The 27,741-nt window shown below is 37.0% G+C and overlaps 1 protein-coding gene across 1 annotated transcript in view; it reads left to right on the forward strand.

The window, feature by feature from the left end:
- MLC1 (modulator of VRAC current 1) overlaps positions 1-27,741 on the forward strand; it is a 37,796-nt gene that overhangs the window by 1,472 nt on the left and 8,583 nt on the right. The window contains exons 2-11 of the mRNA XM_074272052.1: positions 2,254-2,315; positions 4,838-4,975; positions 5,626-5,822; positions 7,607-7,696; positions 9,874-9,927; positions 11,005-11,106; positions 13,584-13,685; positions 15,700-15,771; positions 20,130-20,246; positions 24,068-24,124. Of these exons, the coding sequence (XP_074128153.1) occupies positions 5,643-5,822; positions 7,607-7,696; positions 9,874-9,927; positions 11,005-11,106; positions 13,584-13,685; positions 15,700-15,771; positions 20,130-20,246; positions 24,068-24,124 (774 nt within the window). The 5' untranslated portion in view covers positions 2,254-2,315; positions 4,838-4,975; positions 5,626-5,642. The remainder of the gene's footprint in view (positions 1-2,253; positions 2,316-4,837; positions 4,976-5,625; positions 5,823-7,606; positions 7,697-9,873; positions 9,928-11,004; positions 11,107-13,583; positions 13,686-15,699; positions 15,772-20,129; positions 20,247-24,067; positions 24,125-27,741) is intronic.

Below are 27,741 nucleotides of genomic sequence, written 5' to 3' on the forward strand. Positions count from 1 at the left end.
CATAAATCCACCAACAATGTGTCCCAGTTCTCCCACATCCCCTCCAACATTCATCATTGTCTTTTCCTGTCATCTTAGCCAACCTAAAAGGGAGGGAGTGGTACCTCAGAGTTGTCTTAATTTACATTTCTTTGATCAATAGTGATTTTAGAGCGTTTTTCATATGACTAGAAGTGGGGTTAATGTCTTCATCTGAAAATTGTCTGACCATATTCTTTGACCATTCATTTATCAGTTGGAGAATGGCTTGAATTCTTATAAATTTGAGTCAATTCTCTATATATTTTAGAAATGAGGCCTTTATCAGAACCTTTGGATGTAAAGATCACCCCCCCATTTTTCTGCTCCCTTTCTCATCTACATTGGTTTTGTTTACACAAAACCTTTTCAATTTAATCTAATCAATTATCTGGCAAAAATATTTAAAATTTCCCTTTCATTAATCTGTTGTTCTTACTTCTCATACCTAAAATCAAACTAATTTTTAAAAAGAAACAAAATAAATCCCTCAGTTCATAGTTGCCTACTTTAATAAGATTTCCACATTAGCCTCTTCTGAAAATGGCTGGTGCTTTCTGCACCTTGTTTGATATGTCTCTCATCCTCATTCTCTTGGACTTGTGGTTTATATTTTTGTTGATCAGGCTTATAAAATATTTTGAAGTGTTTTTCTTTATAATATTTTGCATCATCAGTTCATAGATATCTCCCTATTTCCCTCTAAAATTATCCATTTCATTATTTCTTGTGGCCCAATAATCTTTTACATTTCTATGCCACAATGTGTTTAGCCATTCCAGAATAGGACACTAGTTCCTTAATTTTTGGCTACCATAAAAAGAGCTACTACAAATATTATCGTACGTATAATTTGGTCCTTTTTTCCTTATGTTCTTTTTGGGAGGAGGTATAGACCAAGTAGTGATATTGCTGAGCCAAAGACATGCACAGAGTTAGTCACTTTTAGAACAGTTCAATTTGCTTTCCAGACTAACTGGACCATCCACAGCTCTACCATTTCTTTGATTTCCTCTTCAGTTGGGAGTTCTTTTTCATCTTTGAAATAGTTTGGATTTCCTCTCTCAATCAGATTAGCTAACTATATAAGGATCTTGTGTAATTTATCTATTTCCTTGACCAAATTTTCTCTTTTGTAATACATTTATAGAGGCTTTCACAAATGCTCAGATCACCTACAATAGTTTGGAACATGATTCTGGATGAATGCAGCCTGTATTGGCTTACTATAAGTAGGTGGGAACAGCCTCTTTCCTTTGAGTAACTAGACTTGGCTGTCTTTACAACTACCAGACTGAGACAGGCCCTCTCTCTGGTGGTTTATGAGCCAAGCTGAGGTCGTACAGGAAGGAATTAATACTTCAGGTGTTGGGGAAAATGTTGATATTTTTGTTCTTTCTCTACCTTTGAAGTAAATATTCTTTTGCAAAAGCTAATCTGACTATTGTGTGGCAAAATGGAATTGGGGTGCATGGATCCATATAATTAGGGGAACATCTCCCCCTGGGGCTTAAACCAGTGACAGATGAGAGACTGTTCCTCCTGCCCCCAACCAGAATCCTTGGGAAGGGGATGGATCCAACCCTCCCCTCTCATTTAAACCCCAGGTTTTCAGGCAGGAAGGGGATTAAATCAATAATTTTACTTGGTTCCTGAATAGCAGGACTTTTTAAACATTTCTACGGTCCATTTTTGCCTAAGAAATTTTTACTTGACCCTTGGTATATGGGTATATAAATAGATGTGAAGTCCGAATTACCTCCCGGTTGACCTCAGGATCAGCCAGAGTCAAGATCAGCAAAAGTCCTTAGTCTTTAGAGGGAGAAGTAAAGGAGATGGATGAAAACTCCACGAGCTCTCCACAACCTCCTCTTTCCTCCTTGTCCACAGCCAAAGTGACCCTGACTTGTCTTACTCCACTCCCTAATCCCTCCTACAATTCTCTGTATACACCAAAAGATCTTTTTTTTTTTTTAAATTTTATTTATACATTTTTTTGACAGTACATATGCATGAGTAATTTTTTTTATAACATTATCCCTTGTATTCATTTTTCCAAATTATCCCCTCCCTCCCTCTACTTCCTCCCCTTGATGACAGGCAATCCCATATTTTTCATGTGTTACAATATAACCTAGATACAATATATGTATACACCAAAAGATTGAGCCAGCACAGAATAGTGAGAAGGGCCATTTTCCAAACGTATGCTAATATTGTCCAATCTGTAATTAGCCTTAAGTGCTCGGCGTCTGATTCCAGTGCACCAACTCAGAGTTTCAGTCCTTTACAAATAGGTATGCAAATAAAAAATTTACAGATAATAAATCATAAAGAAATTTATTTTAAAACAACTTTTTGATCTACATATTTTATCATTTATTAAAGAGGAAAGCAAGTTCACATACTATTGAAATGGATGAGCTTGTTTATTTTTACATAAAGAATTAAATCTGGGTGGAATATGGCACCTTTTATTGTTGCCAAACTTTTCACAACCACATTCAGTTACTCAATCCCATATGGGTTGGAGACCTACAGTTTAAGAATCTTTGCTGTAAAGCATTAATCCCACCAAATTCCAAGTCCAAAACTCCCTGGAATTGCCTCCTGGGACAATGGCTCTCAGGGTTTTTCTGCTGAAGCTAACAATGCAATATCCAACCAGGAATCCTGAGCTCTAGGATCATCTTGGCTCAAGTTATTAGGTCCTGGACTCCATTTCATATGAGTACAATTAAAAAGCCAGATGAAACAAGACCAAAACCCCACTTATTTCTTGGGGCTGAGGAAAGGGGGAGTCTAAAGGGAGGGAAAGTAGTCCTTTTCCACCCCACTTACAGTCTGTTGCCCATGAATGATGACCTTCATCCCCCAGTGTCAAGTGGCCCAATCTGGTGACTTTAAAGATAGGCAGTTCTGGCTCCTCAGACAATGGAAAGAGACCTTTTCCACCCAATTCAGACTTCATTCCAGAAGCAAGTCCTTGGTATTTCCATGTGGGTGTCGCCATTTTGGGTAATCTGGTCAAATGTCAAAGTCCCATTACACATAATGCCCAATAGTTTTTTTATCTTATTACTTTATGATATAGTTTGAGATCTGCTGCTGCTAGGCGCTGCTTTTTACTTTTTTTAAATTTTCACTCCTGTATGAGTTTTTATGATGCTGCTTTTTCCCTGGTTCCCTTCCCTTAGTTTGTTCCTTAGTGCTTTCCTTTGCTGTTTCAGTATATTTTATGGTACCCTGAGTTAGTGTTTTGCAAAACACTTGGCTGTCCTCTCTCCTTCCAATACTTCTCCCCTACTCTTCCCATTTCCCCCTTGTCTTTTCCTTCTTCCTTCCTTCTCTCTCCCTCCCCTTGAGATTCTTGCAAGGCCTTTGGTTCTTTCAAATGAATTTTGGGATGATTTGATCTCCCTGGGCCAGAGCCCGGCTTCCTGCTGTTGGCCAGTTCTTGCTATATAATAGATATTTAATCAATGTTTTCTAGTCACTGAATTGGGTGAAAACTACTGTACTATATATTAAAAAACAACCTTTTCTCAGTGACTGAATTGATGAACTAGAGAAATGATGGCTTTAATGGGGCTGAAACTCTCAATAATCCAGAGCAGTTTGGAAATTTTTGTTTTGTTTGTTTTGGCTTTAAGTTCTAGTAATTGAGTACTACAGTCTTTTTAATTCTGTGCAAATGGTGGAAATATTTGACTAGTATTTTCTCTAAATTAAAGGGAAAAAGAAAATGGATTTATGAGTTAGAATCAATTTAAATCATTAAGGTATTTTTTAAAAAGTTACTGATTAAGTGAAGAATGTCCCAGAGAAAATTGGGAAGTTTGTATGTGGTCTGATTGGACCGGCTGAATTCATAGGTTATTTTTTTTGTGAAGGTGATTACTTAATTTTTTTTTTAAAAGGAAGAAAGCAGCCAAACATAATGAGATGTGAAAGCTGATAGCTTTACTAAAGTTGGACTTGAATATAGTGTCAGGGATTGATGTCTTTGTAAGTTATGTTTTGAACTCTTTCATGGTTATAATGCTTCTTAACAGGTTCACTCTTAAAGACTGTTGTCACTATTCAGCTGCCAGGATTCTCAGACTAAGTGCATTCCTACAGTTTTTCCTTGTTTACTGAGCTGAAAAAAGGGGTCCAGGGCAACTGTGTTCATGTGTATCAGTACTGCCTACTTGAATTTTAATTGTGTTATTTGATTGGGACTATATTGTTAAAGTGCCTTAAGTCAAGTGAGTAAATGACCTTTTAAAGAATAAATTTTTTTTTATCACTATTATTACTAGTTAAAACAAAAGTCCTTGAAATGATACAATTTTTTTTTGGAAAAAGCAAATTCATAACTTCAAGGAAAGAGTTAAAGTTTAATAGTGTGGGTAGGAAGCATCGTTAATTTATATTTTAAAGAACTTTTATTTTCAAGTGGTTTTTCTCCCTTCTCATTAAGAACTAAAGTATAAGAATTACACTATATTACATATTATTATGTTATATCATAAGAATTATGTATGAGAGAATCTATTAAAATATTATTTTGGGAGGTTCCAAAGCACACATAAATTAACAATAGAACTTTCTTAATGTTCAGGTAGACCACAGTTTTTAGAAAAGAATATGAAACATACATTAAACTGTTATATATCCAGGGAAATGATTGGGTAGTAAGGTGAAACTTTTCTGTATATGAAATTTTACTCAAGTTATCTTCAAGGTTCTTCTACTCATTAAAATTCAGGAGACATCCTCCTGTTCCCTGGCTTAACTACAGTTTTTGCTGGGCTTTTGTTCCATTTCTGAATAGATGTTTTTGAAAACCAAAGTGGAGGAACAAACTTCTCAAAGAAAGGATAAATTGTTAACCAGCGAGAGTATTACAAAGTGACCAGACAAGTCTACTCACCAAACTGTTTAGACCTGACAGCAAACTTTTTGGTTGCAGGTAAGTGGAGACATTTTAAACCACTAAAAAAAATTTGTCAACCCATTGTTGCATAGAAGTGCTTTTTAGAAGTCTTAAATGGCTTGGGGAAAGAGTGTGAGAAATCAGTAATTCTTTGAATTTGTAAAGTGAAGTTGTTCCTTTAAAAATCTTAAATATGTCGTACTTGGGAAAGAGAAGGGAATCATTTATTCAGTGACTTGTCATATATCTTCCCAAGTTGTAAAGCAACAATTCTTTATCAGGCTTCAAGTACATAAACTAATCCAGGTTCTATTTGTTCTCCAGAGTGATTAGTTCCTGCCTAACTCCAGGGGCACCTCCTATCCTGGTCAAGGTCATCTCAGATGTCTCTGGTCTTCTCTAACTTTGTTCTCTGATTCAGGCCTGTGACTTCCAAAGGGAAAAAGGAACAATTAATGTGTTAACCTTTAAGAACAGAGCTTCCCCTGTGAGCCTTGCCACTCCATTTTTCAATGCCTTTATAGGATATGGATTATATTTTTTTGTGTTAGTATCTTAGAAGCCTGCTAGACTGAGGAATGAAAATTTTTGGTTTTTAGCCATAAATAAAAACTCTGCTCCGCTTACACTGCTCACTTAGCAAATGTTTTCCCATTGTTTGCTTTATTACAAATGTTAATCTAAAGAAGTTTTTTCAAGTATTATGACAAGAGAAGATCCCTACAGAGAAGAATTTAGTTATGACAGAATGCCAACCCTGGAGCGGGGAAGACAGGAAGCTGTGCATTATTCTCCGGATATAAAATCCAATGACCTTCAGCTAGCAAAAAGATTCCATCCTTGTTTCAGTTATCGAACATGGATCTTTTCTTTGTTGATGGGGGTAAGTACCTTAAATATAAGACAAAGGAAAATGGCACATTTATGACAACTGGGAAAGCTTTATTAAAGAAATTCTTTAAATGTTAAGTGCAATTACATAAAAAGAAGTTTTGACAATATGTAGAAAGCCCTTTTGTTGTCCATTAGAGTATTCTCTACTATCAGAACTGGCAAGGGCAATTTTAAGATCTATTACATCTGTTTCTGGGCATTAGCTTTTAAATTACTGTTTTGATCATTTTTCTAAATTAAGTCTGTATTCTGTGAACTTAAATTTCATTGTACTCATTTAAAAACATTATTCTGAAAAGTACCATGGGTACCAAAGGCATCTATCACACAAAAAAGCTTAAGAACCTTATTGGAACTGTTAGATTATTAATTTTTCTTAAAATTGTGTGCTAAAATAACCATGACTCTAAATGGGCTGCAGAAAATCTCTTAAGTTGATTCAGTTCTGAACTCTGAAAGAACAGGGATCTACCATCTAAGAATTGGAGCTTATCCAAAATTCCCAATAATAATAACATGGCATCAGAGAATTTCAGCAGGCAGCTGGTCTGCAAGCTTTCTCAAAAAGAGTATAGCATTGTAAGGTGGCCAAGTGGGAGGACCTCTTCTGGGTCTGAGAAAGCATCCTGTTTCACTCATGCTGGCTCCAGAGTGCCTCATCTTGTTAAAAACTAAAACTAAATACTTATTCTTTACAATTCACAAAACCAAATAAGCGTATAAGAAATGCAAATAATTTTTAGATGATGTTTTTGTCTAAGTTGTAGCATTTATATGCAGGAGCTTGTTGTTTCTATTCCTGGAGTTACTCTGGAAGGGCAGGTACAGAACCTGAGAAAGAAGGAGCTCTACCTTTGAGAAGCTCTGATTTTAGAGGAGACCAAAAAATGCCTTTGATTTATAGAAGCTAGATTTATTTTTTTCTTATTGGGGCCTTCCTTCCTTCCTTCCTTCCTTCCTTCCTTCCTTCCTTCCTTCCTTCCTTCCTTCCTTCCTTCCTTCCTTCCTTCCTTCCTTCCTTCCTTCCTTCCTTCCTTCCTTCCTTCCTTCCTTCCTTCCTTCCTTCCTTCCTTCCTTCCTTCCTTCCTTCCTTCCTTCCTTCCTTCCTTCCTTCCTTCCTTCCTTCCTTCCTTCCTTCCTTCCTTCCTTCCTTCCTTCCTTCCTTCCTTCCTTCCTTCCTTCCTTCCTTCCTTCCTTCCTTCCTTCCTTCCTTCCTTCCTTCCTTCCTTCCTTCCTTCCTTCCTTCCTTCCTTCCTTCCTTCCTTCCTTCCTTCCTTTCTTTCTTTTTAACCTTGTTAGCTTTCTTTTTGGATGTCAGGAAACAAAACTTATTTGTTTATTTTAGTTAGAATTTCCTAAGATGATTACATTCCTTCCTAGTGCTACTTTTTGGCTTCAGTAGTTGTTATATACAATTTTTATTATTAAGGCATCTTATTCCAAACATGCTTTTTATTCTTTTTATACTGAACTATAGTTTAGCCTATTTCCTCCAAATTTCTAAACTCAAAACATTTCTATCAGTTTTGTAGGAGTCTATACATTTGCAAACCAATTCACTATTCTGAGTTCAGGTCTCTACAACAATTCTCAGTAGCTCTGGAAACCTGGTCATTGGATAGTTGCCATCTTTTGATGGCTTCCTTCAATAATAACCAAACACCGGTCAGGTGTTGTGCTTTCAAAAATTATGTTTTCTATTGTTGGGCTTTTTTGCTTCTTGTGTTTTTCCCAGTCTTAGCCTTAACCTTAATTTGTATTTCTATTTTTCAGAGTTGCCTCCTTGTCACTTCTGGCTTTTCACTTTATCTGGGAAATGTTTTCCCTTCTGAAATGGATTATTTACGCTGTGCAGCAGGTTCAGTAAGCAAAGTTCTTAATTGTGTACTTTTTATACTGATAAAACACTCTTTCTTAGGTATTATTATTACTTTAGTCTTGAATTTACAGACTGGTGTTTTTATTTCTTCCAAAGTATATTCCTTCTTTTTTACTTCATTTTATTATTGATTGAATGATCGTGGTAGCATAGTTTAGAGCCAGAAAAGAAGTTAGAGGTCATTGAGCCCAACTCTCTCATTTTGAAGGTAAATTCCAGTAATGGTCTCTTAAGTTAAGAGAGAGGCAGAACCCCAGAGCCTAGAGGTGTTGGGAGGGAAGGGGAGAGCTGATCATATCTTGCTACAGCTTGCTGGTTTTGCAGACAAGAGGAAAGCAGTGAGGAGAGAAATGCTGTGATCTAAAAGATCTCTTAGAATCAGAGGACCAAAAATGGAATCCACTGCTCACCTTTTGAAAGAAACCTCCAGATGGTAACTCCCAAGAACATCATAGCCAAAGTGCAGAGAAAACACTGCAAAAAAGCCAGAAAGAAGAACCACAGTCAGCATTGCCCATGATGTAGCCCCCAAAGCTATTGGCTACAAAGGCTTGGAGGATTAGAAGGCAAAGGATACAGAATTTATTACCCAACACAACCAAGGGCAGTTCCCCTTTTAATAAAATAGAAGGCTTCCATGCATTTTTGATGAAAAGACTAGAGCTGTGTAGAAACTTTGAAGCTCAAATGGAGACGTTAAGAGAAACACGAAAAGGTCACTATCACTGTATTCACGAACTAACAAGCTAAGGATCAAATAGGCACCTACAGGGGAGGTGACACATATATCTCTTCTGAGCCCTATAATCAGAAGAACTAGGAGTTCTGTCCGTTATGTCTGATGATTTCTTTTTGGAGGCATTTGGGTAAAGTGACTGACTTGTCTAGGGTCCCACAACTTGTAAATGTCTGAGGTCGAATTTGAAATCAGATCATCCTGACTCCAGACCCAGCACTCTATCCACTGGGCCACCTGGCTGCCTTTACATCTTATGATCTTAATAGATGAATGAAAAGGGAAGGAGGACTACAGTAGAAAAGGAGAAGGGAGAGGGGAAAGATTCAGGGAAAATGATCTCACCTAATCAGGGTGTGAAATTAGATGTCTAGACAAACAGGCAGGAAGTGGGAGACTAGTGCTCAAATCTTATTCTTACTTGAACTGATAAAAGAAAGGAAGAATACACAAATGCAAACACACAGTTAGGCACAGAAATTCATTTACTTAATAGAAACATCAGAAGGATGGGAAAGAAGCAGGAAGGAAGAATTAGAGGAAAAGGAGATTAAGGGAAGGATTATTCCTAAATTAAACAAATCTCTGAGCTAATCCTTATCTGAGTTTTGGTTGGGAAATCTATTTTAGTTCCTCCAGTGCCCATGTCACAATAGCTCATTCCCAGAGATTTCATGGTAAAAAGCCAAGGAAGTATGAAGAGGAGAATGGTTTCTAGGAACAACCTGCCCCCTTCTTTTCTGTGCACATTTTAAGAAATTTAAGGAAAAAAAAAAGACCAAAAAGACTGGAAATCTTTGCCCAGTTTCTCCTAGGAAGAAAATTTTGCAAAACCCTTCTCTATTGAAATGAAGTATTTTAATTTTCTTGTTCCCTTGCACCTTACTATTTCAGTAGAGGTAGCAAATGAGATTTCAGGATGTTATCTCTAATTAGGTTGTGTCTGTTCCTGCTAATGTAGTTTAAGCCCTTTGAGGGTATAAACAATCATTTCTCATCTTTAAACTTGTAATTTGCAATCTGTCATATAACAGGTATTCAAATCAGTATTTGTTTAGTTGAATCACAGTGGGCGAATTTTAAAAACATTTCTCATTTTTTTGATAATATTATAATCTCCTTGAGAGAAGGAAACATGCCTTTATGTCATCCATAGGGAGGAATTTAAGACATATTTGGTGAAAATTAAACATGTGGCAACATCTACCTGAATGTTCTCACTTTTGTGAAGTTCACGTGGCTAGTATTTCTCTAGGACTTACTCAATTGTACTAAAATCACCTTTACTTTGTGTATCTGAAGGCATACCAGAGTACAGAATGTTTTTTCTACTTTGTTTTCATCTCCCTCCTAGAAAAACCTAACAGCTTAATTTGATGTTCCATTAGCAAAGCTTCTGCCTTATCTTTTCTTTTGATTTTTCAGTGCATTCCTTCAGCAATTGTGAGTTTTGCTATAGCCCGAAACAAGGTAAATGTGGTAAGTATCTAGAACTATGACTCTCTGTCCCTCTTCCTCCTCCCAGTCTCTCCTTGTTCCCCCATTACATTGAGATTTGTAGATTAAATCTCAAGTTCTCTTCAAAAGGGAAATCAGTCTTGTGTGGAGATTTGTAAAAAGAAGAAAAAATATAGATGGATAAATAGTTAGATTATCTAAATAGTGCCTTCTATTTGTAAAACAGACAAAAACAACAGCCCCTATTTTTCAGGAGCTTATGTTCTAATGGCTGTTGTGGGTGAAATTGAACAAAAAGGTAAACTGAGGCAATTTGGGAGCAAATTAATATTTATTGGCAGGGGCATACTCCTTGTCAATAATTGGGTCAGGCTCTTGTCTCAATTTATGCTAGAGAGTTCTAGCAGACAGATAGCCATCCTCTTATAGGTTTGAGGGAGGATAGAACAAAGAAAGAACAGAGTAGATGACACCTCAGGATTGGGGAAAAGGTAATTGGTTACAGAGCTGAGGCATGATTGGTTGGAAGTTTAATAAGTATTGCTCTGTCCTTCTCCCTCTTGCTCCTTCTTTGAATCTAGGAACAAGGTAGTGGCCAGACTTTTAGGCAGCAAACCAGACATCCTTGGTGGACAGCATGGTAGCTTAAAGGTATTAGACCCTGACTACGTTGTTCATGTGAATTTGGCAGCCCAGTTCCCTAAGACAAGAATAGATCAGTGATTAGTAGGGGAGATGAATGCTTAAAATTAATATCTTACAGACCAGCTGAATTTTGAGCTGAGCTTGAAGAAAAAGATTAAATAGGCCAAAATCAATTATCTGTAAATAATATCAATAAGAAAATGATACAGAATTAATACTGTTCATTTCACTATATGTTTTATGTCCATAATTAAGGAGAACTTTAATTATAGGATTACAGATCTCTTAGGTTTTAAAAAAATTACATTATAACCTTTGGAATATTTAGAAAGAAATGGAGGTATCTCACAAACAATAATGAGGATTATTGGCTCCAGTTTGCTTTTCTCATGATCTTTCATGCTTTAGCTAATAATTCAAGAAAAATCACAGTTGTTGTTTATTGTTTTTCAGATTCCAAACTTTCAGATTTTGTTTGTTTCGACATTTGCCATCACAACAACATGTTTAGTTTGGTTTGGATGTAAACTTGTCCTGAATCCATCAGCAATAAATGTGAGTCATTTTTAAATAAGAAATTGTAAAAATTTTTTTGATACTAATCTTATATAGGATATGCTGCTAACACTATGAAGGCCTCCCCAGCACAGCATTTTAGGAAGTGCTCTCCCAAGTTAAGAGCAGGAGACATTCTTGCTTAACTTTGTCTCCTCTCGGCACAGACAAGCAATCAATAGCTCAGGGATTCAGTAAATATTTGTGGAATTTAGTTTCTGAAATATTATTTTTGCTATATTTTTCACAAACCAATAAACATTAAGTGCTTATCATTTACCACACGCTGTTCTAAGCGCCATAAAAATTATAGTTATACAATTAGAATGAGTCTCAATGCTCTCAAGGAGCTGACTGTTTATTGAGGAAACATCATGTGCATAACCAGATCTAGACAGGTCATTTGTGTGAGTAGATTCTCCTTGATTGTGGGAGCAGGAAAAGTTTCAATTTGGCACTGTTAATTTTTAGTAGAGAGCTCATTAGAACCCCCTAATTTTGGAGGATCTTGTAGAAGCTGCTTGAAGTTGAGACCAGTAAGTAACTCATGAATTCAGTTCAGTTCAACAATAAATGTCTCTTTTCTTTTCTTTTTTTTTTTTATTTAAATAAACGTTTCTTTATTGGCAAAGTAGGTAGAGAGGCAGGCTGGGCTCAGGAAGACCTGAATCCAAAATCATCCTCAAGTATTTATTAGCTGTATGATGTTGGGCAAGTTAGTTAACTTCTGTTGGACTCAGTTTCTTCAACTGTAAAAACTGTAAAATGGAGACATAGTCACCTCCTTGAGAGAGTTACTGCTTGGGACCAAGTGAGATAAGATTTATAAAGCATTTGGCTGGAATATAACAGGTACTTAATAAATGCTTGCTGCTTTCCCCTCACCCTTCTATCTTCCCCTTAAACCTATACTGGGCTACATATATGGAAAGGCAAGGACTAAATAGGTGAGCTCCCTGAAGGCTTCTTTTTGCTTGTACTTTACATGTTCCTTATGCCACTCAATCTTGAGTCAAGCAAGCTACCCCATCTCCTCTTCTATAGAACAACCCCTTTGTGGGTTCCATGACATTTACCATAGTGGCCAAGTTTATCATCCCTGTACAGAGCAGGTGGCCTGGGGTCTGGCCCTCTCAAAAATCTGAGTCATTTGGCTCTGACCTTTCTTTTACCCATCAGCACCCAAATTAAATTATGGTCCCCAGAACCAAAAGTCTTTAAGATGTGGTCTCACATCACTGCCCCCATTTTGGATGCAGCCTCTTTCTTTTTCCAGGCCATTTTCCAGGCACTTTAGGGTCATAATCACGTCTTTGCCATGACACCATCTCAGTCAATCAAATCCCTTTCTCATGTTGTCATGCTGCTTGTATATTATATACCAAATATTTTCCACTAATCAAGCTTTTTTTAAACCAATACCAAGTTGTTTTTGATGATTACTGCTTTTTTAGTAGAATCTGAGATCTTAACATTGTGAGCCCTTCTCATTTTATTTTTTTCCACATTTCTCTTATGTTTCTTGACATTTTCTTCATCCAGGTGATTTTTTTCAAGCTCTATTAAAATTATTTTAGAGAGTTTGATTGCTGTGATATTGAAGAAATTAATTTAGATGTTTTGTCATTTTTTATTATATTGGCTTAAAGTACTTGAGTAGTTAGTCTATAGTGTAGAATAGGCAGTAACTGAGGTTAAGTTAATCTTTTGCAAGTTTTTTTTTTTAATATATGAGAAAAGGAGTGGTGCTGGGTGAGGAAGCTTGAGAAGGGATTTCTTCCACTGCTTTGTTGGAGAAAGAAGAGGGGAATTGTGCATTCTCTGGGGGCCCTACCTTTTGAACCAACTGTACATCCAATGTGGTCAGTTCCACATGTGTGCATGTGGTGTGTGGTGGTTTCTGTGTAGGTAAAGCACATTGCACTATTACTTGTTAGTGTTATCATTCATTTCTAAATCTACCTCTTTCTGTTTGATTTCTGCATCTTTTGGCACAGTCTAATTTGAGTTATAGTTATTTATCCATGTATCTTATTCCTTTATTTAACTGAACAGTTATTGCTGGGCAGGGATTGACTTGTTCCAAATTTGTGTCTTCAGTATTTAGGGTGAGATGCTCTACCTAGTCAGCTTTTAATCAACTTTTTTTTAGCTGAATCGAACACTCCTCACAAGTGCCCATCTGGCCTCAGTTGACAAACTCTTTTAATAGAAGGAAATCAATAGTTTCAAAAGTCATTAGCAAACATTAAATACATACTGTCAGAACTTAGCATAACATCTGGCACATAGTAAGCATTTAATGTTTAATTTATTTTAATTAATTAATTGATTAATTTAACACTCTTAGGAGAGCCTTTAATTTTTAGAAGTATAACAGTATTAACTTTAAAGCAGATTTATATGGTAATCATTTTAGAGACATTTGATTTTTAAAAAGAGGAGTAATGTTATTTCATCCTATATTTTCTTGGTAGATAAATTTCAATTTGATTCTGCTAATTCTACTAGAAATCTTAATGGCAACTACAGTAATCATTTCTGCAAGATCTAATGAAGAATGTTGTAAAGGAAAGAAGGTAAGTTTTTTCTCCATACAAATTGTTATTCATATTATTTTCATTTTTAAGGTTTCCCAAATGATCAGTCTCCACTTTTTTTATGTGGAAATTTGATTTTATTTTTTCATATAATCTTTATATATCATTTTACAAGTTGAGCTCAGCCATGCCATTATGTTTTTATTTAAGTGAATTTTAAAATATGTGGGTTTTACCCATGTTTTTCTCTAAGCTCCCCATAGAAGATCAACCCCAGATTCTGGAGACCTTCAGAATGGGTTCTTTTTAGAATGCTAGGTTAGAAATATAAAGCAGTTGGGCTGTTCATACTTTGTCTACCTTTCTTGCTCATGACTGATCTTCCTCCTTTCCCAATTGTATGTGTTCATAGCAATATCATTAAAAGCGTCCAGCGTTTGATGAAAATAAGTTGTGATAATGTAAAGTCATCTACTGAAAGCCTAACCTGAAAGGATATAGGATTCTTGAAGCCTGTGTTTGCAAAATGCCAACTGTGTGAGGATGTCCTAGGTAGAAAGGCTATTGCCTGCATATCTGCCATTCGAGGAAGGACCAATGAGAGACAGCTCTCGGGCCACCAGGTGATTGGTTGTGTAGGGCAGAGAGTTGTGAGGAGTCATCCATTCATATATCACAGGGTTTTCATCTGTTTAATATGTGGAGGAAGTGTACTTGTTTTCTTAAAAACAGTTTGTGAAATGTGGCAAGGGAGAGTTGTACGAAATAGTCTTGGGGTTCTTAATGTGCTGAAGATTCAATGTAAGTCAGCAGGAAGACATGGCAGCCAAAAAGTAATGCGATTTTTGGCTCCAGTTACAAACATGTAGTGTTCAGAATGATGGAGGTTAACGGATTGATGATCCTTTTCCCTAGTCTGACAAAATCGAGAGCTCTGTGCCCAGTTTTGGAAATAATTTGTCCAATCTTTCTTAAAATGAAAAACATTGAAAAGCTTGAACCTGTCCACAGAAAGGCAACCAAGATGTTGAGGGGACTCAAAAGTCATGGCATCAATTCAAAATTTGTAGCTGTTAGTCTGGAAATGAAACTCTTGAGAAGGAACTTCACCGAATTGGCATTAATAATTAGGTGGAGTTTTTACTAAGTGCTTACTATGTGAATTAAAAGAAAAAAGTTTTAAATGTTTGCTATGTGTTTAAGCATGATACTGAGTTCTGGGAGTGTAAATAGAAAACTAATATATAGTCCTTGTTCCGGTAGAGCTCACATTCTAGTAAGCGATGAGGGGGATTGCAGCTGCAGGACAGATGGAAAGCTCCACCTATTTCAGTACGGATGGCAAGAACTAGCACTTAGCCCATACTGGGAGCCTGACAAATGGCTATTGACTGACTGACTCAGGATCCTTAGGGCATTGCCTTTGATGACAGCTCTTTGAGCAGTGCTAGGCACCGTGTCTGTCTTTGTGTGGTGAGTGCAGTTGGGAGTAGAGGTCATTATATTAGATTTTGCTGTAGATAAAAAACTTTATGGAGTGCTGATGAGAAGAGAAACAATTAGATCTACTTGTAAAGAGGTGAATGGCCTCAGGAGATAGTGATTTTCCCCTTTCTAGTATAAAAGCAAAGGATGGTTGATTACTTGGTGAGGTTTAGAGAAGTGATTCCTATTTTTGTTAAAGGTTATTTTGCCCTTTCAGTTCCAAGAATATGATTCTTTAAACCCTTGGAAGAACTCTGCCTTCACTTATCATCTGCCAGGATAATTAAAAAAGATTTTCCTTGAAGGAGAGAATCATAAGGAATTAGGAACATTTCTCAGGCTCTTTTGTTTCTGAACCTAATGTTTCTCCACCACCTTGGACGTGTTCTATTTCTCAACAATTCCATGAAGTAAGCAAGCTTTGTTCTATGCATTCTGGATGACAAAACTGGCTTGGCTTCCTTAGCAAAGACTGTAGATCTAAACTGAGCATTGCATCCATTTATTTGTGTAAATGCTTACATAATAAACAATGTAGTTTATTGACTTTATTTTTTTTTCTTTTTAGAATGCCATATGTGATAGTTCCAACATTTTGAACAATGTAACCTTTCCTACTCGAATCCTGAAATCCTATTCAGTAAGAAAAACTTTCTCTTGAGGGTAACAGATGGGAGGGAAGATCGATAATGAAAATCATCAATAATGAAACGATGCCATGATGTGTGAATCTTGTATTTGTGTTGTAACTAATCCTATGCCATACCATTGGTGTTGAAATTCGACTTATTCAATTCATTCTAACCCTTCAAAACAATTTTAGTTAATAGAACAGTTTCTATAAGCTGTATGGCTATAACTTTCCCTCTATACAGAACTAATGTGTTAGGAAGCCATACCAAGTGAGAGTCTGATGTTCTGGAGCCAGTTGATCCCCGTTTGGGGACATCAGTACTGTGGAATTGGCAAATGTTACAAATTAACTTGGTGATTCTTTAAACTTAAAAGTGATGGAGAAATATTAACAATGCAGATTAAACTTGAAAAAGGGAATCTTTTGTATATCACCTCCCCCTGCGAGAGACAGATTTTTGTTTATTTTTATTTTTGAAATATTATATTTCCCTCCAATTACATGTTCAAACAATTTTTAACATTAAAAAGTTTTGACTTTCAAATTCTGTCTGTTCCTTCTGCCTTCCCCTTTCCTGAAACAGTACGCAATTTGCTAAAGGTTATGCATGTGCAATCATGTAAAACATTTTCATATTAGTCATTTTATACAACAAGACTTAAACAAGGAAGAAAGAAAGGCAAGATAGTATGTATTCTCTGGAGGCAGAGAGCAGTTTTCATCATCATTGTATTGCTGAGAAGAACTAAGTCATTCACAATTCTTCATTATACAGTGTTGCTGTTACTGTATAAAATGTTCTCCCAATTCATTTCTTTGCATTTTATATCAGTTCACATAAGACTTTCCAGGTTTTTCTGAGAGCATCCTGCTTGTCATTTCTCATAGCACAATAATAGTCTATCACAAGCGTATACCACAATTTGTTCAGCCATTCTCTCAATCTCAAGTTTTTAGCCACCAGAAAAAGAACTGCTATAAATATTTTTGTAAAAGCAGGTCTTTCTCCCTTAAAAAAATCTATTTAGGATATAGACCTAACAGAAGTATGGCTCATTGTTTGGTCTGTATTGCCAGAAAGTCTGTTGTTAAAGCCAGCACAGGCCTGGTTGTGGTTCACGCCTTTCATTCATGTCTCACTTTTCATGTCCCCATTTCGGGTTTTCTTGGCAAAGACACTGGAGTCATTTGCCATTTCCTTTTCCAGGTCATCTTACATGTCTAAACTGAGACAAACAGGGTGAAGTGACTTGTCCAAGGTCACATGGCTAGTAAGTGTCTGGGCAGGACTTGCTCAGGAAGAGGAATCTTGCTGACTTTAGGCCTGTTCCAGCCAGTTACCAGCAGTACTGCTGGCTCCAATTCTCCTTTCTATGTAGATGTCTCTAGTGGCTTTCTCATAGCGGTCCCATGAAATAAGAGGGATAAGTGTAATGTTTTGCCTGGGACCATTTGTTTTCCGGGGTCATGTTGGAATAGGTGCCTGGGGGAAGGTTTTCCATCTATAAAGCAATGCAGTATCTCTGCTTCCTTTAAAGATACTGTATTTGGTACCAAAGGATGAATCAGTGTGCCAGGCCCTCTGCCCTGGGGCTGCAGAGAAAGGCAAAACTCAATCCCTGTTTTCAAGGAGCTCACGGTCTAACAGAAGGGACTACATGCAACCACCTGTGCATGCAAGAGACTACAGGCAACCAGGATATAGAAAGGATATAGTGGAAACAGAAGCTTAGAGCACAGGGATCCTTGCCTTTAAAGAGTTTGCATTTTATTGAGATGACACACCTCCTTAAATTGTCCATGGATAGGCAAGGCTACTTAGTAAGATAACAGGTCTTTCTTAATTGTGCATGGGAAGTAAGATGTGTAGAGATGATATATTTCTTTGAATTAAAGTGATATGTGAGACAACTGAGCTGAGAGAGGAAAACTGAACTTCTGAGCATACAAACATAGCTTAGTCACAAATAAAATCCATTACAGAATGGAATAAAATATAACACATGGAACCATTAATTGATTTTGGTCTGCTGTGTTGGTAATCAGCAGCCAATGGAGACAGGATAATTAGAGAGTGAGGGGGAGAGATGGACTTGTGATGTACATGGAGAGGGGTTGTGCTTGGGAGGAGAAGATTCTCCACTGCAGACTGGAGTAAAGGAGGGAGATAATTAAAGTGGCAGTGTCAAAGGGTAAGGGAGAAGGCAGGAGAATCATAGATATTCTTAGTAATTTAAAAATTTTTTTTAAAAATTCCACATTTTCACCTGTGGAAGGAAATAGCTACCATGATTCACCGTGTAATCACAATTGTTTTACTAAGAGTTCCACAATGGGAAAGGAAAGTGTAACCAGAGCAGATATGTTGGTTTGGCTCAGGGCTGACCGGTGGAGGGTTTGGAGGGAACATGGAGGACAAAGATAGGATTGAGAAGAATAAAGCATAGGGTTGGGTCAGCATCTTTGACCGGAGAATGGAGCCTGGAATGGGTCACAGCCCTTATTAACTCTGTTTTGTAACTACACAGATTCAGTGGCCTTGGAGCCCATATAAGCAATGTCTGAAAATTGGTGAACAGCTGGACTCTGCTTTCCCCCAAGAGCTTGGAGGCCTTCTGCCCTTGCTCAGGAAGATCCTGGCCTTTTCTCACTGCTTTAGATGGGAAATCATCATAGCACTGCTTTGTCTAGTAGAGGGGGTTCCAACTCATCTGGATATCCAAAGATACAAGACTGTGGCCGGTGCTTGACTGGGCTGCTGGTAAATTATTGCTCTTTTCCACACCTAGGTCTCTGAGGTCAAGCTCAATGTGCTTTTTGGCCTTTCCAGCTCTAAATTTGTAATAATGTGATTGTATGAGACAGGAAGGGCATGGAAAGAATACTGCTGCCTTTGTTCCATTGCCTGCTTACCTTCTCCTTGCCTACCTGTGTAGCCAAAGACCTGCCCCCAGGTGGAAGTCAGGCCTCCCCTTGAGTGTTGCCAAGCTACAGACTAATCAGGGAATACAGAAAGTAAGGCCAATTCTTTCTGCTGTTGGCCCTCCTGGTGTGGCTGCTTCAGTGGCTGTTGTTGGCTTTTCTTGGGACAAAGATGACCCAGTTTCCTTTTCTTTCTTTCTGCCTTCTGTTACCATGGCAGGAGGAGGCAGGCAAAAATGGCTATGGAATACAAAGAGTGTAGAAGTAATAGCAAAAGAAGGAATGTAGAAGGACTTTCTTCTGGCAAGAGAGTGGTCAAAGTGCCAAAGGAAAGATCCCATGGCATGAGGACAGAATTGTGATAAAAATAGTAGAGGAAGTCATGAGGGGTATTTTTAGGGAAAAATCTTTTGCCACTTTTGTTAGAACACATCCCAGCTTTTACGTTTTGGTCAGTCCAGAATGTTGTTCAGAGCAGCCAAGTTCTTGGGCTACTTGTCTCAGTGAGATTCCAGTATGTACTGCTAGTAAGTACTTAATTGTTTTTGATAACGCTCAGAGTAGGTTTAGAGCATTTGGCTTCATGGTTGACTTGCAGTTCAGAAGTTTGTAACTCCAGAGAGTTTCTAAATTTGTGCATGATTAAAGGCAGATTTTTGATGCTATCAGGCTCAAAAATACAGCATAGGAATTCTAAGTATTAGAGCAATGCCAATGAAACAAAAGCTCAATCTTAAATTGAGTCCGTGTGTAATTCACCCTTATGTTTTCTTTATTCTTTTCTTTCTGTTTCTCTCTGTCTCTCTTTGTTTTGCATTCATTTCTCTGCTTGATGCACAAGACTCTCTCTTCTATCTTTAGCCCAGTTTGCCTTGAGGGCCCACCATGTTTATCATCTACCACAGGAAGAGATCTTTTCTTCTGACTTCCCTAGCCAGCCCTATTCTATCTTACCCCAAATTCCTTTATTTTTATTTAATTTTTTCCCTATTTATTTATTTTTATGATTTTATTTTAATTTTTATTTATTTTATTTTTAAATTTTTTATCTTCCTTTTTTATTAATTTTTATAATTATAACATTTTCTTTGACAGTACACATGCATAAGTAATTTTTTTTTTTCACAACATTATCCCTTGTACTCCCTTCTGTTCCGAGTTTTTCCCTTCCTTCCCTCCACCCCCTCCCCTAGATGTCAGGCATTCCCATACATATTAAATATCTTATAGTATATCCTAGGCCCAAATTCCTTTCTAATTACGTATTTTAGTACCATTTATTTATCAGTATTTAATTTATCAGTAGGTTAAGAAGTTCCATGAGGGCAAGAATTTGAGTTTTGTCTTTGTATCCCTAACACCAAGCACAATGCCTTGATTATAATAAATACTCATTGCATTTTGCTACAGCCCTTACATTTTATTTTTCTGTTTTTTTTCAGGTTGTTGAAATAATTGTTGGAATCTCTGCAGTATTTGGTGGTATAATTGCTTTGAACATGGATGTGTTAGTTTCAGGCCCATATCTTTCAGTGACATTCTTTTGGATTTTGGTGGCAGTAAGTACTGAGGAATTAAATAATCTATTTTACTGTGTATATCTGGATTAAGCTACTGAGCACTTAATAAATGTCTGTTGACTGACTGATTAGTTAATATGGAGACATTATTGTTTGCATAATGTTTTGTGTTACTTTTCACAGAAGCCTTAACAATAAATTAAATTCAGCGTAATTTATTTATTTATTTATTTATTCATTTATTTATTTTTTTGAGGCTGGGGTTAAGTGACTTGCCCAGGGTCACACAGCTAGGAAGTGTTAAGTGTCTGAGACCAGATTTGAACTCCAGTCCTCCTGAATTCAAGGCTGGTGCTCTATCCACTGAGCCACCTAGCTGCCCCTAAATTCAGCGTATTTATTAAGCATCAACTATGTGCAAGTCACTGTAGTTGCTACTGAATGTAAAGATTAAAAAAATACTGCCTTGTACGTGTAAATTTTAAAGTTTGCGAGGAGGATTATGAAATATATACAAGTAATATGTGAGAGTAAAGAAATGTGTACAGTCATCTTTAAAATGAACTTACTTCCTCTGACACTCAAAAGGTAAAAACAGTTCAGAAACTAGTGGGTAAAAAAGGGAAATTGTGTCAAGAAGAAGACTAAGATGAACTTAATTTGATATTCAAAAATTATTCATGGCTTTAAAGAATAGAGACAAGATAAAGAGAAGGTATCTCTATACTGTTTCCTTCTGAGAGTATTTTGTGCAAGAGAGAGAGTTTTATCAATTAATCAGATTTCAATCTGATCACACCTTGAAGGGAACAGACATCCAAAGAAAAAAGCTAGGATCAAATTTTGGAATTTATAGATCTCCTCTAGTTATATGCCTTTTTCCTTTTAAAAACTTTCTTATAGATCACATTTTTTTTCAATCAGCAGAAATTCACTTTCTCATTCTATCCCCATCTCTCTTCCACTACTCCACATTGAGAACTGAAGAAAAACAAAAGCCATTACAAACAAGTATAGTCAAACAAAACAAAGGTACACATTGGCCATGCCATATACACTGTTCTTCCATTTTTTTCCCCTGAGGCTGTGGTTAAGTGACTTACTCAGGGTCACACAGCTAGGAAGTGTTAAGTGTCTGAGACCAGATTTGAACTCAGGTCCTCTTGAATTCAAGGCTGGTGCTCTATCCACTACATCACCTAGTTGCCCCCCTACACTGTTTGTTTTATATTCTGAATCCTGAATCCTTCTCCTTTCTATGAGAAGGTGAGTATGTTTTATCAAGAATTCTCTCAAATCATGGTTAGTAAGATCATGTGATAAGAAGTTATTAAGTCAATGCTATTTGTTTTTACAATATTGTTGTTAGTGGATACATTGTTCTGGTTCTGCTCACTTCACTCTGAACTGATCCATATAAGTCTTCCCAAGTTTCTTTGAAACCATCCCCTTTATCATTTCTTATACTCCGTAGTATTTCATGTCATTTATGTACTATAACTTGTTCAGTTTGTCTCAAGTTGGTGGATACCCTCTTAGATTCCCATTCTTTGGCACACAAAACGAGCTATATCATATCCCTATTTAGAGTTTATCTTGCTTAGTAAGAATCCCTCCCTTAATCTCTCCTTCTAATTCTCCCTTGTAGCCTTTCACCTATTTTCCTGTTGAGTGAAATGTATTTTGATACCCAACTGTATGTGGCTTACTAGATAAACAGGGTTTCTTCATTAAATATTTCTACTTAATCAAAAAAATCAATCAGCAAATGTTTATTGCCTTTGAGTCACATAAAAGAAAAGAAGTATCAGATGCCGCTTTCCTCCATGGGAAGATTAGAGGCTCTTGGGGAGATAGAGCAGACCCCGCAAAATTAATGAGCAAAATGGTAGCTAATAAACTACTTAGTTGTTCTCTGGAGACAATTAGAAGAAAATATCTATTGACCAAAGTGTGTGTAATCAATATATGCAAGTAAAGTTTGAGAAAGGTCCGATTGACGTGAACTGGAGTCTTCTGTGTTTGTTTGCCCTTTGGCCTTACAGAAATGGAGCCAGGCAGAGCAGCACATTGTCTGGGACACATTCTCAATGAACCCTTTTCTCTGGAGTGCCTTTTATCTCCTACCCTTTTAGAGACCTGCCTCATGATTTTCTCTCCCTCAGGCACACCATATGTCATTAACACACCTGAAGCCAGTTTTCCATGGGATTATCTCTAGTGTGAGAAAGTGTCTCTCCTCAGGGAGGAAAATGCTTGAATTTTTTTCCATTTTGGTTCAAAGAACATGATTATTAGATTGTTTGCAATATCATATTATGTGAAATTTAGGTAATTTCACATGGTTTTTAACTATTTAATCTACAAAGTATTATGAAATACAGGTTCAATAATTGAACAGCTACCAAAAAAACCCAAAAAGTGAATCAGCCCTGAAGCTGGGCCTGAGAGCATCAGACAAATATGGAGAGCATTCTAGTTGGGTTGGACAACATGCACACAGTCCCTGTGTCCTTGTCGGTCTCTTTAGAAAAATCACATTTTGCTTCCTTGTTGGCGTCGTTTCCCTTTATCCCTTCATATACAGATAATGGAAATATTATCTATATTGCACAGATGAAGATACTGGGTTAGAGAGAAGATATTAGGTCAAGGGGCCTACCCATTTATGTTAAAGGCACTAGGAAGCAGCTGCCCCAGGCTCCAGCACCAATCATGTGATACTTACTGGCTCTTGGAGATGTCCAAAGCACTACATGAAGCAAGTCACTGAGTGGCTTTATTGCTCTAGGTCCCAGTGTCCTTATTTCTATAGTTTAATGGGTTGAGCCCAGTGGTCTCCGAGGTACCTTTCTGTTTCCACCCACAATCTCTTAGTTCTTAGAAAGCAGAGAAAGAACACTGGCTCTGGTGTCTGAAATGCTGAGGTTATATCCCAAGTTGGACACTTTTATCCTGGTCACTTTATTGCCTGGATGTTCTGAGTCCATACTCGTGAAATGAGGGGTTAGACTAGATGGCCTCCGAGGTCCCTTCTGGTTCTGGAATTAGGATCCATGATTATCTCATTTGATCCTCACAATGGCCTTGGCAACTATTTGAATGCCACAAAAACCTTATATATTTAAAAAAGCCACAGTTTGACTTAATTGACTCATTCTGATTTATTGTACTTGTAAATGAGATGTTAAGACTGGCATTTTAAGCCAAGAAATAATGTCATAATTAACTTCTACCTTTGAAAAGTAATCAAGGACAATCACAGAGTCATAAAAAGTTTGAATGTACTTAATCTGTGAAGCTTTCCTATAATTTAAACTAAGAATTGGGATACAAAACCCTGGAATTTCTAATATTCGATGATATATATGTATGTATGTGTGTGTTGTGTTAATATATATGTTAAACTTTCCAATTTTCTCTCTCATTTTTCATCTTGAAACAAAATTTTCATTCATTGATGAATTAATCCACATATTTTGTAAAGCCATGTAAAAATTTTATACTGACTTTATAATAAATATATCTGACAAAATTTGATACAATTAAAAAAGAGTAGAATTGATTTTTTTTTCAAATAAGTACTCTTTTTAACCTTCAGAATTACATTTTTGGAACTACATATATACACTTCTTCCACAGTTGATGCATGGGTTATTCAGATGATTTCTGATTTTTTTATGTTTTCTATGCAAACATTTCTATTAAATACTTAATTTTAACACTAGAATGCTTGTAAAGATTCATACTGTAATGTATTCTTATTTGGTATACATTGTGGAAAATAACAATTACTGATAGTTTCGATTTTTTTTTTCTGCTGGTTGAAGTCAGAAAATATATTTACTTTTTTTTCTTAGTGTTTTCCAAGTGCCATCGCCAGTCATGTAGCAGCTGAATATCCAAGTAAATGTCTGGTAAGTAAAGACTGATGCCTTGTCTCCTTTTATCAATCCCTCTCTCTAAGCAGAGATGGTCAATAAATGTTGAGTTCTGATTGGTCTCTCATTCTGGGCTGATTTATTACATGGCAAGGTTCTGACAGAGTTACCAACACAAACTGACACAGGTTGATGGTTTGATTCAATCTGCCACATCCGAGCAGCCATTGTTATGGAGAATACTGAGTACCTTGACCTCTGTTGGGAGGGGCTGGCATGGAGGGCCAAATACAAAGATGCCCAGCTGGCTCTTGAATCTCTGGAGCCCACCCTCCTATATGACCTTAATACAGTCATGGAATCACAAAATGTTTAAGTTGGAAGAGGAACCTCCGCTAGAACATGCCCAACCTGTGCTTGAAGACTTCCAACAAATGGGATCTCTTTCCCTCCCAAGCCATTCCATTCTACATTTGGATAGCACCTATTTTCAGAAAGCTTTTCTTTAAGTCCTTCTAAGTTTTTCCCTTTGAGGCTAAACAGCACAAAACCAATCTCTCTCTCTCTCTCTCTCTCTCTCTCAATGTCTCTCTCTCTTTCAATGTCTCTGTCTCTGTCTCTGTCTCTCTCTGTCTCTGTCTCTCTGTCTCTCAATGTCTTTCTCTCTCTGTCTCTCTGTCTCTGTCTCTCTGTCTCTCAATGTCTTTCTCTCTCTGTCTCTCTGTCTCTCTCTCTGTCTCTCTCTGTCTCTCTCTCTCTCTCTCTCTCTCTCTCTCACACACACACACACACACACACACACACACACACACACATATTTGGGGCTGTCAGGGAATATATTTATATAGTCACATATATAGACATACCATGCAAAGCACGTAGAAGATAACAGGCACTCTCTACAAGAAATTTAACGTCATCCAAGGCCCACAGTCTTTCAGCATGGGACTGAAAGAGATTGCCAAGACATTCTCCTGATTGGAGACAGATAGGATTCTCTCTTGATTGGTGGAGGGTCTGATCCTTCAACCCTCTAGCTATTTGGGAACGACTTGGAGCTTGTGGATACTGTTAGTTGTTTCTGTAACTGGGGGAAGGTGTCAACAGCTCATCCAATATATTGAATACATAGATTGTTTTCAGTAGATTGCTTTCCTTCATGAGTGTGTTAATGTTGCTTGTTCAGATTTGTTCAAAAGCTTTTCCTTTTTATATCATCAAAATCACCTATTTTATCTTTTGTAATTAACTCCATTCCCTTGTTTGATTGAGAGTGCATCCATTATCCTGCTAGCTATAAAAGTTATGTGATCTGTTTTTCTCTTTAATTTATTTTATGGTACAATTTTAAATATTCAAGGGAGATTTCTATTCATTTTGAATTTATTGTGAAATGTAGTGTGAAATGTTAGTCTAAGCATATTTCTGCTAGGTTGATTTTCAGTTGTAATTTATGTTTTCAGTTTTATCAAATACCAGATTTTGGTTCAGTTATTCCTGATTCATCCTGTTCTATTAAGCTCCTTTTCTATTTTTAACCAATATTGAATGGTTTTGATGATTGCAATTTTATAATATACTTTGAGCCTGGAAATGTTATTCTCCTGCTTGACTTTTTTTTTTTTTTTTTAAGATTTGTAATCATTATAGATTTGGTTCTGGATCCCCATTCTCATATATATTGCCTATATGACCTTAGAACAGTCATTTATTCTTTCTCACCTTCATTTTTCTCTTCTATAAAATGAGGAGAATGAATAATCTTCCTTACCTTCTCTTGAAGTTCTAAAGCTTATGGGCTGAGCAATACAGTTAAGAGAACAAGCACTGGCTTCATGATCACAGGAAGCAGATCTAATTCTCAACTTGGCTGCTTCCTTATCCTTGTGACCTTGAAAAAGTCACTTTTCCTCACTGAGCCTCACTTTACTCATCTGAAAAGTGAGGAAGTTGTACTAGATTGACTCATAAAGCCCTTCTTAACTCTGAAGCCAATGATTCTATGACCCTTCTTAGAATTTTGCTAATGAAATTGTACTCTTCAACAGTTTTGTTCTTAGTTTCCAAGTCTCTCCATCTGAAGAAGTCAAATATCTATTCACTTGTAACATCTGACTTCTTTGAGAAATTTTAAGTTACGTGGGGGTACAAAGCATGATTTATTGATAAGATTTTTATGTCATTTTTATGGAACACAGTACTCTGCTTATTTGGACAGAAAATTTGTGTTTGCATATTTCAAACAAATATTATTTCTACATAATTACTGATTACAAATAAGATGCTGAAGCACTGAAATAGACATATTGCTTTTCCTTGATGATCAAGTCTGAGTCAATGTGCTTGCTCTCTGATTTCATCATTGGGCATCCATTCTCCATTTGTGTGTATCTTTTTAAAGGATTTTAACCAAAGAAGGCAGGAGAAATATCAGATGAGAGCATTAATGAGGATGGAAGGATTAAAGAATGCTTTTTTGATGATGGGGTAGAAGGCTTTCTTGGCTCCAACACTGGTAATCCTTTCACTCAAACCCTTCAGTGCTAACCATTGCCACTTCTGGCCTTTCCTTCTACCACCATCTCTCAGTAACTTCCCTTATTTTAAGTAAGATGTATCATTTATTTCTCTTCTTTGACTCTGACCCCTGGTGCAGACCTTATCACTTTATCCTTGGACTGCTGGGGGGGTCTGCCTGCCACACTCAGTTGTCAGATTGATTTTCCTGAGTCCAGATCTGACCTCAATCAGTAAATTAATTCCAGTAAATTTCTCTTGCTTCTAAGATCAAATATAAAATCCTCTGTTTGGCATCCAGAGCCTTTTGTAATGTCCCCCCCCCTTCCTAGTCTTCTTGCTCCTTACATCCCATTCCCAGCATACAAGTGCACACACACACACACACACACACACACACACACACACACACACTCTTCAAACCAATAATACGATACCAATAATACTTCCTTGTTGTTTCATAAACAAGATACTTCATCTCTTGGCATTGCCTAGAATGCCTTATCATCTCCAACTTCTGGCTTCCCTGACTTCCTTCAAGTCTCTGCTGAAATCCCCACTTTCCTAAGAAGCCTTTCTGAATTCTCCTTCATACAGGAGTCTTCTTTCTTAAATGATGTCCATTTTAGTTTGTTTATTGTTCTTAGCTTATTGTCTTCCCCATTACACTAGGAGCAGCTTCTGGAGATCAGGATCTCTTTATATCCTCAGTGCTTATCTGGCACCTAGTTGGAACGAAATAAATATCTTATCTGTTGGCTTACCTTACAGGAGTCCCAGGGTGATGTGTAGACTGTCCAGACTTTGTCTTTTACTTTTATTATATAACTGGTCAACTTCCTTCCCAGACTTGGAAGAGATGCCTTCCATTTCCACATGTCGTTCATCATTCCTAATATGCTATGGTTTATTTACAACTATTAAGTATGTCTGTACTGCTGGACTTTTTGATTCCTCTATGACTATATGGAATCACCAAAATATTGGACTTTTAACAGCTTCCCAGAGAAACTCAAGATCATCAAAAGCATAGAAGCTTTCCATCTGATCCAACTCACTTCCAGTTGATCAGTGATGGACAGAAATAACCACACCCAGAGAAGGAACACTGGGAAGTGAATGTAAATTGTTAGCAC

The sequence above is a fragment of the Sminthopsis crassicaudata genome, chromosome 5, assembly GCF_048593235.1.
Source record: "Sminthopsis crassicaudata isolate SCR6 chromosome 5, ASM4859323v1, whole genome shotgun sequence".
In the NCBI taxonomy this organism is placed as follows: domain Eukaryota; kingdom Metazoa; phylum Chordata; class Mammalia; order Dasyuromorphia; family Dasyuridae; genus Sminthopsis; species Sminthopsis crassicaudata.